At 36.9% G+C, this 11,901-nt stretch overlaps 1 protein-coding gene across 1 annotated transcript; it reads left to right on the plus strand.

Moving 5' to 3' along the window:
- The first annotated feature begins 811 nt into the window (after positions 1-811).
- On the plus strand, positions 812-11,566 carry LOC127620546 (sodium-dependent phosphate transporter 1-A). Its single transcript, XM_052093691.1, has 11 exons — positions 812-981; positions 2,687-3,381; positions 3,693-3,833; positions 4,279-4,364; positions 4,498-4,594; positions 6,766-6,885; positions 7,149-7,364; positions 8,557-9,058; positions 10,079-10,264; positions 10,615-10,699; positions 10,998-11,566. Exons 2-11 carry the CDS (start codon positions 3,033-3,035, stop codon positions 11,160-11,162), a joined length of 1,947 nt encoding a protein of 648 aa, XP_051949651.1. The 5' UTR covers positions 812-981; positions 2,687-3,032; the 3' UTR covers positions 11,163-11,566.
- Positions 11,567-11,901: the final 335 nt, after the last annotated feature.

An 11,901-nucleotide genomic window follows, 5' to 3' on the forward strand; every position in this document is an offset into this window, starting at 1 on the left:
TTGTGATATACTTATTCAAAATAACCACCCCCGAAAAGATTTAACAATTTCCTGTTAATTTCAATCAAATTTTGAATTTCATAACATCTAAAGTATTCTACAAACTCATCTCCACTGTGATTGGACCAGTCAATATGAACACACTTTGACATTTTTTCATAGCAAATCTATTTGCCCACCTTAAGAAAAAACTGTGCGTTTTATAGGGGCCTTTAGCCCCTGCAACAGGGGAACTTTTTTTTTTTTTTTTAACCCCAAATACTAAAAAAGTGCCTTTTACCCAGGGGCGTTGTAAACAAATAAGAAAATATTGCTAAAAAAAACTGGTTATTCGTTTTTATTTTCTGAATTTAATACATTTTTTACATTTTAATACATTTAATACTATTAGGGTATTAAAAAAAAAGAAATAAATGATTGATTTTAAAAATGAATGTTAGGTTAAGCTACTTTTTAAGGCACCACGAGGGGCGTCACAGCACGCGCAGAGGGGTCTGTAAATGCGCTCTTTTAAAATATAATGTTATGTCATATTTTTTCACAGCCCAACTGTAATATTTTACCTACGTATGTGTTCACGTTTCATAGAGTAGTCTAGCACAACGAGGGACATGCTGTCTACACGAGAACGCACGTTTAAAGCATGTGGAATTGGTTATTTCGTGCAAAAAAAAAGTTAAACATTAAATGTCTTTGCCTTTCACACAACCCACGATCTCATGACCCGCTTTGGAGGCGTGGTTCACTCTCCCCTCCTTCTCTAGTAATAATATATAACAGACATGAGAGTGCTACAATTAGTTGACTCGTTTAGTTACAAGGGGTAAAAAACTATGAAAGTTATCAGGGTCATGTTTACAGGGAAACTTGTGAGTCTAGTTCTCAGAAATTGATCGAGAGTCTACGTAGGCCTACTTTTATTTATCATTCAATTTATTGACAACACAACCAATCAAGAAGTCATTCAAGAAACCGCATTTGGTGAGTTTTCTGTTCAACTACTTCAACAGGGCTGTTCAGACTGGACGCATTGACCGGACCAAAAGAACTAGACGCATTAAACAGAACGCAGAGACGCGCTTAGTTTTTTTTATTTGAGACGGCGGATAAAGAACTAGGTGCGCGAGACGGTGAAAACATTCATGCGCGGCGCGAACGCATGTTTACATAAAGGCGGTTAAAAGAGCGAAAACTGACACAAAAAACGCATTCGGTGCGATTGGCCCATAAATCTGAGAGTTCTTCAAAACTGTTTTATTGAGCTCCAAGGCAAAGATGAAAGCAAAGTAAGCTACTTAGTTCTTTAAAATATTTGGGAAACTAGACAATTGTATTAATTTATTTGTTTAGATATTTGTTTAACTTTTTATTTCTGAACTCTGGTGGAATATCTCCAGCAGATATTTCTGGAAAATCTGCTGGAGCTACTCACCCCATCTGACACTGTTCATGAGGCACCTGTGCTTCATTTGTGTTAGTATAGCCTACATTTTCATATTTTCAATCGCTCTCGATCATCTGATGTCTAAAGCTACTTATGTAACAGACGTTACAAAATTGTCAGCGATGAATTAAAAGGATTTTCAGCCTCGAAATCAAATAACATGCTTAATGAAGCATTATTAAGCCGATTTTTTTCCCTAATTAATATGGCACTTTGTTTGGGAAATTCCTTGTCTACTTATACAAGCAGTCTGGCACACAGAAGAGCTTAATTTCCCCAACAAAAAGGTTTTAAGGGAAAATAAATATATGGATACAAGGCTATGCAAATAAATAAATATACAAATAAATAAATATGTTATTAACCAAACACAGCTTGATGCATTACCAATCCAGCCACTTGATTAGGGTAAACTACAACATAGAAAAAGTAGAATCCTATATTGTTGCAAGACTAATTATTTATCAGTATCCCAGTGGTTGTAAACAGAATTATTCAGTCTCAGTAGAAAAATGGCACTGTGTTGAATGTATTACATAAACTCTTGAGGTGTTCTTTGTGAGATGTGATTTGATGACATTCTTACATTTTTGTTAACTATTGCATTTGAAATGTTTTACATGTAGCCATCATCAGTGTTATTGTATTACCACTGTTTTAATCCAAAAACGAAAATTCTCTTATTTACTCACCCTCATGCCATTCCAGATGTGTATGGCATTCTTTTTTCTACTGAACACAAACAAAGATTTTGTCAGCTCTGTAAATTCATAGTAAAAGATCACTTAAATATTGATCTTTTTTCTGACCCACACCTAACACATAAATTCTGAAGACATGGATTAAACCACTGGAGTTTTATAGATTGCTTTTATGCTGCCTTGATGTGATTTTTGGAGCTTCAAAGGACTGATCACCATTCACTTACATTGATACAGAGCTGATATATTCTTCTAAAACTCTGTGTTCAGCAGAAGAAAAAAAAGTCACACATCTGGGATGCATGAAAGGAAGTAAATGATGAGAGAATTTTAATTTCTGGGTGAACTATCCCTTTAAGGTTTTATAGACAGACTAGTTTGATCCCAAAATCAGACTGTGTTTTTCTGCCTTTTTCTACAAATACTAAATCAAGGCATTTAAAAGCAGTATGGTTTTATTTAATAGTGTGTTTCTGTTGTGTGCTTTTTAAAGTCAGTGCTTCAAGTCTCTAATTCATCCATATGGCTCTTCTCTTTTCAGGATGCACCATCAATCTCTACTAAGATCTAGTCCACAATGGATGTCTCTGTCTCAGTAGCCAACCACGGCCAAAGCAAAGCCCTTACTGAGATTAGTATATGTAGCTAACAGTTGCCATTCTGGTACTTCCGTTCTCATCAAACTACAGCTTGAAATAGACAGAAACAGGGTGTAGAGTATTAAAAAATATTTTTTACTCATCTCCTGTATTTAAAAAGGGGATTTTCTTTATATTTATTTATTTATTTATTAAAAACCGATACCTCATTAACCATGTTAAAATAGTTTGATTATCAATAGGCTGGTCTTAAAACAAGAGCAAAGCAGTTACATTAAAGTAACAGCAATGGAATCCACTACACTAGGGTCCCTAGCAACTGTTACCATGCTAACGGCGGCTACACAGACAGACATGTCTGGTTATCTCTGGCTCCTGATACTGGGCTTCATCATCGCTTTTATCCTGGCATTTTCTGTGGGTGCCAATGATGTCGCTAACTCCTTTGGTACAGCCGTGGGCTCTGGGGTGGTGACCCTGCGCCAGGCCTGCGTCTTGGCCACCATCTTTGAGACGGTGGGTGCCATTCTTTTGGGGGCCAAGGTCAGCGAGACCATCCGTTCAGGCATCATTGATGTTCATATGTACAATGGCTCAGAGGCTGTGCTGATGGCTGGCTCCATTAGCGCCATGTTTGGTGAGTATATGGAGGTTCTTGGTTGATTAAAGTGTATTTGTAAAATTGCTGAAGACTGCTTTTTCCATGCACAGTTCAAATACCAGGTTCTCTAGTTTGGTCCTATATTTTTTCAAATCCCTTCATTCACTCATAGCAATACATATTTTCACACCCACCACTCAGTGTCCATCGTAGTGTCTGACACAAGAGAATATAATTCAGCTGAATCCAGCAATCTGCGAACATGTCTCATAGGTGGAACTTTATCATGTTGTTGCAACTTGTGTTTCTTATAACACCGGCATATGTTTGTTTTTCTCCTGTTACAGGATCTGCTGTGTGGCAGCTCCTAGCTTCATTTTTGAAACTCCCCATCTCTGGAACACATTGCATTGTAGGCGCCACAATTGGCTTTTCCATGGTTGCAAGGGGTCATCAGGGTGTCAAATGGCTGGAATTGCTCCGCATTGGTAGGTGAAACTGTTTGGGTGTTCTGAGAATTTGCACAAACATGCTTAGTCACATTACATTTTTATTTATTTTTTACTGAAAAATGATTTAGCTGCTGTGGAAAGATTATTTATTATACATTATTCATGTCCGGCTAGAATTTGTGACCCTGGAAATAGTAAGCATTTAGGCCACCCTGACATGATTTAGTGCAGTTCTCTTGTTGTTCTTTTCACATGACCCAAATGAAATCTATTTAGAGAAAATTACATTTTGGACTATACAGACAGGAAACATGGTCACATGCATACTAATATCCCTAGTGACTTTATAGGTGTTTGTTGATTCTTGAAGATAATTTCACTGTCTGGATGTCTCATTGGTATTTCCTAGACAGAGAATTGAACTATAACAACATGATGCATATTTGTGCCATCTATTAATGTGTTCTTACATCTGTTTCAGTTGCCTCTTGGTTTCTTTCTCCTCTTCTGTCTGGCATCATGTCTGCCCTTCTCTTCTACTTTGTGCGCAAGTACATTTTGAATAAGGTAAAGAGAAAATAAGACCTGGCCTGTTGCGAAATGTACCAGTGTCTTTATTGTTACTTCACAATCTCATTCTACTGTCAATAAAGAAACAAAAAGTTCACATTGCCATATGATAAACAGCAATGTGTTTTAGGATGATCCAGTGCCCAATGGTTTAAGAGCATTGCCAGCTTTCTATGCTGTTACCATGGGAATCAATCTGTTCTCCATCATGTTTACTGGAGCACCAAGTAAGCTGAGAATCTTTACCTTCATTTTGTACACACACACACACACACACACACACACACACGCAGCTGCACACAAGCTCACACACACACACACACAAACAAACAAACATTCATGGCCTTATTTTAAGAACAGTAAGCTCAAAGTCAATGGGCATTGCCATGAAGTTTGTTATTTTCGTGCAAGCATGAGCTAAGTCTAGGGGCAAGTGGTACTGGTGAAATCGTGCCCTCAAGGTGCTAATGGTCTGGGTCAAGTGCACTTTCATTCGGAGGTTCTTCTCCGGTGATTACAGAATTTGAGTCCTATTATAGAGCTCATTCCCTCAAGCACCAGCGACATAAACAAAGACAGCAGTTGGTAGTGAAAATGGACTGCAATGAATTAGAAGAATAGAATTATGGACGTACATTATTTTGTGCATCAACTGCATACTTTTTCAATGTGACACGCTCCTTTTAAAAGCTTGGAAAATATATCGATGTAGGCTCTGTTAAATTACAGAGAATGAGAACATTGATCCACTTCAATTCTACCAGTCGATTTTGATTTTGGAAAATTAAATCAATTTATTAAAACATGAAAAAATGAAACCAAAGGTATTTCTAAATTCTAATTACACTTCAAGCAATACAAAAATATATTCAAACCAATTAAGTGGTAAAAAAAAATAATTATACCAAATCCAAACATTTTACCCTCTCCAACTTCCACCGGTGTCTTGTGCAGAGACTTAAAAATCACTCTGCTACAACAGGTAATACAGATACAAATTAGATCATAAATAAAATTGTATATATAAACATAATAATGATAACTGAAAAAAGAAACCATGAACTATGGATCATTTAATGCAAATGAAAAAAAAATGTGTTTCATAAAATGGCCACAACAATGATTGTCATGGATTTAGTTTGATGTTCCACTGTATTTTCAGAGTCATTACAACCTGCTGTTGAAATCTCCAAACTGCAAATGTAGAAAATTTAGAATTTGCACTGAAAATAGACATTGTATTGAAACGTCTTGGCACAATTAACATTTTCTCAGGTGCTTTGCGTCAGCACACAAATCGCTCTTTCACATAGTATGCGGTTTTAAACCCCTTTTTTATTTGGGTTTAGGAGAACTTATTGTTTTGATGTTTAAGCAATGCGTTATAACTTATAAGGGAATAAAAGTGATATATGTCAGGGATGATTTTTGCGGCCAAGTACCTCCACATCTGTTGCTGAACTTTCTTGACCCAAACTTGATCTGGTGTTATTAGAGATGTAATTTCTGCTCTGTCACCTTGCAGGGGAAGGTCAACTGGCCTGGGTAATTTACAAAATTCTGCAGGCCAGTGTGTCAACACAGCCAAAGTTTATCGACCACATGATATGAACACACACACACACACACACACACACACACACACACACACACACTTATACCGTATACAGCATGCTAAGTGATCACATACATGCATACCTTTTCCCCATTTTTTCATTTTTAACTCATCATTATTTCACTTTTACATTTAAAAACACAGAGACACTCATACACTCTCATTTAAGATGAAGTAGACCTATGAAAATTATTAATTTATTAAAAGCAAAGTCTGCATGTTATTTCACAACTTTTATCAGCATATGTAGTCTAAAGAAATGTTCATGCTCTTTTATAATTAATTCATAATTAATTATTTGATTAGGCTACTTTATATTCCAAACACACGCTAATGTCCAAATGCATGAGTAAAGTTTCTTGTTAAAGTGATTATAACATTTTGAAATCGGATTTTGGCCCACTTTCAACAACCTGTACTTTTAAGCAAACTTCAAGGGGATCATGATGTACTGAAGATAAAACAAATCACTGTGAGCTAACAGTAGTACTAAATCTCTGTACACTAATCAGTTGAGCGAAGCGCCGCCCCCTTCCTGGTTATCAACAGTCTCATGCACATAATCTGCATTCAGTACTCGCTGTGTCCCTTCAGAAAGATAATTTGTATTTCAGGCCAACTTGTCCACACAAATTTGCATTAGAAGTTAAGATAATGCTAAGTTGCTAATTTAGATAATCACAAAATCTTTTCAGGAGGAATGGTTGCTATTAAGTCTGAAAGTTCTAAGTTTATTCTAAGTTCCTGAAGTTTCCACTGTTTCTTCGTTTGTGTCTTCTACAGTGTTGGGATTTGACAGGGTACCATGGTGGGGCACTCTACTGATCTCACTTGGTTGTGCCCTAATTACTGCTGGGGTGGTCTGGTTCATTGTGTGTCCACAATTAAAGAAGAAGATTAAAAGTAAATATTGACATACTATTAGTTGGAATTCATCTCCATTTTGTTACAGTTTTCATTATGAATGAATTTATTATATGTGGATTTGTGGAATGCTTTAATAACTGTTCAGTGCATACAAACATGATGTAATAAAGTATCTTTGTAAATGTTTCTGATAAACTGTTTAATTGACTTGGAATGTTACAGAGGTAGTAAAAGCTTTTTTTTTCTTATGCAAAATGACCTCAAGACTCCTATTCGTGTAATTATTTCTACCTTTTCAGGAGAGAGTATGGCCAACTCAAGTGGGACACAAATGATTGAGAAGAAGCCACCCTCATATGGCCCTGTGGACCATCCCAGAACACCCCAAATATACTCTCCTGTTCCACAGACACCCCCTGCTGACAACAACAAGGTGGAATTTGACATTGGTGGCTCGTCTGAAACTGATCTGGACAACAAAGATTTTGACACCAAAGACCTGTATTGCACAAATGGTCAGCCACTTCATATGATTTACCTTGAAGTAGTTGTAGTGTGTAATTTTTTATGTTATAATACTTTCTCCTTTCCCAATATAATGTATCATAAACAATGTGGCACTTTCAAAAGAGCTGTTTATTTGAACAGGCTGACACAGCAGCATTGGCTCAACCAATGCCGTTAGTTGGGGTGGGACTACAGTTTTCCAACTAATGGAAGATGGGGGGCATATTCGCAAAACCTGTTTGAAAACAGTTCTTTACTTTAATGCCACTAGTGAAATAGAAATTTAACCCTTGTAGCTTTAAGAATGTGGATAACTGTCAGGACCTCGGTCTTTCTGTTATCTGTGAATGTGGTTGTGTCTGTCTTGTGTTTGAGCACATGGCTCTGTTGTGTTTTCTGTTACCATGTGCTCTGCTTTCCCTGCCTGCTTTTTTCCTCCTGCCACGCCTCCTTGGTTTAGTCCTTGTCATTTTGATTGTCTATATATTGTGCCCTCTTTCTTCTTGTGTTTGTCAGGCGTCCGTTGGTGGGGGTGGGGGGGTTACTATCACAACCTCGGTCTTACAGCCTTCTCCTTTCTGTTGTCTGTGAATGTGGTTGTGTCTGTCCTGGGTTTGAGCACATGGCTCTGTTGTGTTTTCTGTCTGCTATGCACTTTCCCTGCATGCTTGTTTCCTCCTCCCACGCCTCCTCATTTAGTCCTTGTCATGCCGATTGTCTGCACCTCTCCCTCATATATGTTTCTCTATATATTGTGCCCTCTTTCCGCTTGTGTTTTATTTTTATTTGTTTAGTTAAGAATATATTTGTTCTTGTTCAAGTTTTGTTCCTGTTCATGGTTGGTCCAAGTTATTTGTCTTTTATCTAGTTGTATGTTTTGGTTTGTTTCCTCTCCCCTGGGAGATTTGTTTTCTGTTGTTTGAATTAAGTTTGTATTTTTCACTCATTCCTGCGCTTGGGTCCTTCTTCCTGCTTAGCATACTGTGACAGTTAAAATCACATGTTAGACAGTAGTTGAAGCTTTGAGTCTCTGTGGTCAAACAGCATAAATAATTGGAATCCATAAGGATAGTCTCTTAGCAGTTGATGGCTGTAGGTGAACATTTGTACATAATCTCTCTTTTTACTTAGCCATATTAAATCGCCAAAGGTACAGTCTTGCTCCCTCTCTGATCAAACTGTTTTGGTCTTACATTGTAGCTTTGAATGGCAATGCTGGAATGCCTGTCCCAGACCTGAGTCTGAGCCAGAGCCAATTCCACACTGTACACAAAGATTCTGGAATCTACAAGGATCTGCTGCACAAGCTTCATTTGGCCAAGGTTGGTGAATGCATGGGAGAAACAGGAGACAAACCTATGCGTCGCAACAACAGCTATACATCATACACCATGGCCATCTACGGAATACATGGGTCCCTGAAGGAGGATGAGGGAAGCCGGACTGGATTGGATGGAGAGAATAGGCGTTCACGGTACAACAGCTATAACAGTTACTGTTCTGCAGTGGCTGACGGAGAAGTTGGTGCAGGTGATGGAGCTCTGGAAGTGGAGATTGAGGTTGAGACTGTTAGAAGGGACTTGGTAGAAGAGGAGGTGGATGAGCTTGAGATCGACAAACCAGAGGTATCCACACTCTTCCAGTTCCTGCAGATCCTCACCGCCTGCTTTGGATCGTTTGCTCATGGGGGGAATGATGTCAGGTATGAGACAGATTTGAATGTACAGAAATTTAGGGAATAAGCTGTAATAATTTTCATAGTGAGGTTCTAGTTTTGATTGGTTTATAATTATCTACAAAGGTTATGATAGTTTTCATTTTTAAATGCATTTTTATTTGAATACCACATTTGAAAAAAAATGTACATGTCAGTTTAGCAATTGTTTGATAGTTATAAAGTACATATTTTTAGTTAGTACCGTGAACTAACAATAAAAAAATTTTTTTTACAAACTTTTTAAATCTTCGCTAATATGAATGAACACAAGTACAAATGTTAATTGTTAGTTCATGTCAGTTCATGATGACCCACAATTCATTGAATTTAACCAAGATTAATAAGTGCTGAAAAGTAATGTTCATTGTTATTTACCGGTAACTAATGTAGTTAATGTTAATGATTACAACCTTATTGTGAAGTGTTACCTGTTTGCTTCTGTTAGCCTAATTCTTTTCAGTTCATAATAATTAAAATCAATCATTTTCATGGGTGTATTAGTATACAATGATAACCATGTTATGTATTATAGCAGGCTACATATACAATATAAATTAGTGTAGTGAGTGATTCAATTTTACATCATCTTTTTAAAAGCTAGAGCATGTCATTTCTGTGCCACCAAACAGATTTGCAAAAATACAATGTTTTCAAAACAGCTTTCTGAATACATCTGCTGTTGGTCAAACAAAGATCTAGCCCCACCCCCAACTCATCCCATTGCTTGATAAAAGTTATTGAGGCGGGTCTAAGGGGGTTGCTCAAAATAAACGGCAATTTTCACAGTGTTTACAGTTTGAGAAAATGTACCTATGAATGGATTACTAATAGTTGTCTCTGCATATTAAGCTGGGATAAGTTAAGTTACATCGCAATTACTTCAGCATTAAATCAGATTTATTGTGAATTATCTTCTGTCCCTGATTTTTTTGATTTTCAGTTATGTTTTCCCCATTGTGTTAATCTCTCAGAATTATGACTTTATTCCTCATTCCTCTCTTACAGTAATGCGATTGGCCCTCTAATTGCCCTCTGGCTCATTTATGAAAGTGCCTCTGTAGCACCCACTGCTTCTATACCAATTTGGTTGCTCCTGTATGGTGGAGTGGGTATCTGTACAGGGCTTTGGATTTGGGGTCGCAGGGTCATACAAACCATGGGCAAAGACCTGACTCCCATCACACCCTCCAGGTAACAAGCTACTATGGCCCTGATGTTTCATACCTCCACTGTGAATAAACTGATAAGAGTGCTAATGTGTGGTATCATATAGTTGTAGTTCAGTTTTATCACCATTGTTCTCTTGGGGCTTAAGGGTCAGGTTTCCTCTCTTATCACTGTGGGCATACAATGTAAACAAACAGTTTAATAACACTCCTAGTTCTGTAGAAATTCCCTAAATCACCATAGCAGTAATTTCCTCTTTAATACTACTTTGGCATTATGACAAAATATCATGGTATAGAACATTACTTTATGTAGCTCTGTTATGTGTGCTTATGCTTATGGCGATTAGGCTAATCATCATGTGTCTCTCACAGTGGGTTTAGCATTGAGCTCGCCTCTGCTATAACTGTGGTTGTTGCTTCCAACGTTGGACTCCCCGTCAGCACAACTCATTGCAAGGTGGGTCACTTACTGATAGAAATTTTTGTTGGTTTATTTTTCTGAAGCGTCACATTGGTTAGACCCACCCATAGTGAAATCTCATTGGTCCAGAATCCTGTTCCAAGTAGCAGTATATTAAACAGAATTAAATTAGTGTAGACAAAAACATTACTCCTCACTGGAAATATGTCACATTACAACAATTTTGAAAACTAAAATGTTCTTCTCCTTCAATTGTCTTCTTAAAACTGGTTTCTAAATAATTGTTCCTTAATAGCAAGCTTACGATCTTCAATGTTTGTATGTACTTGCACAGGTTGGATCAGTGGTATCAGTTGGCTGGCTCCGCTCCAGGAAGGCTGTTGACTGGCATCTGTTCCGGAATATCTTTATTGCTTGGTTTGTGACTGTGCCAATTTCTGGTCTCATAAGTGCTGCTATCATGGCACTCTTCTATTATGTTATACTGCCTCTGACCTAAATATTATGTTAAACCTTTCTCTCTCTGTAAATACTTCTATTTTTGTGCAAAATTTGAACTTTTTTGAACCACAAGTTGAAACTTTAAATTTCTATTGAATGCCCCTTTATCCTGTCCCATCATATGTACAGCACTTATTAAATCAAATCCCAGACTGTTTGCACAGTATTTTCTTACTTTTCTTATACATTTTAAGTTGCTTAATAGTTTTGAAAAAAAAAAATTATTGATGTAAAGTCTGTGAGACCTGTAATATGTGTGTTTATTTGGAGCCTCACATAATTATAGTTTTAGGTTTTCAGTTTCATCTTTTGGCATTTTTAAGACAAAAATGATTTATACAATTTATACTCTGAGCCATATGTTTTTATTTATAATATATACTATACTGTGGATATATATATACTTGCATGACATTTCAAATAAATAATGTTTATGCTGACATCTGTGTGCTTATTTTCACCTCTAAATAAAATCATGAAATCAGTTATTTGTAAGAAGATTTTGATCAGATCAAATTGAAGTTGAGCTCTTTTTGGCAAAAAGCAAAAGTGTTTAGCTTTCGTTTGTTTGGCAATCTTGGCCACCAGAGGAAGCTGTTATAATCTGCAGCAGCACAGCTACTCCACATTTGGGGCTAAAGGTTGGGTCTTATCATTAACTATTTATTTGAACAGTTAGAAAACGGTCAAAAATAGCAGTATATGTCCACAGCTTGAGAACAATTGTAATTTATAAA

Source organism: Xyrauchen texanus, chromosome 27 (genome assembly GCF_025860055.1).
Source record: "Xyrauchen texanus isolate HMW12.3.18 chromosome 27, RBS_HiC_50CHRs, whole genome shotgun sequence".
Classification (NCBI taxonomy): domain Eukaryota; kingdom Metazoa; phylum Chordata; class Actinopteri; order Cypriniformes; family Catostomidae; genus Xyrauchen; species Xyrauchen texanus.

Coding starts and splice junctions, on each gene's coding strand:
- LOC127620546 (XM_052093691.1), top strand. CDS start 3,033: ATGGAATCCACTACACTAGGGTCCCTAGCAACTGTTACCATGCTAACG. Junction 3,834..4,278: donor GCTGGAATTGCTCCGCATTG/GTAGGTGAAACT, acceptor CATCTGTTTCAG/TTGCCTCTTGGTTTCTTTCT. Junction 4,595..6,765: donor CATGTTTACTGGAGCACCAA/GTAAGCTGAGAA, acceptor TGTCTTCTACAG/TGTTGGGATTTGACAGGGTA.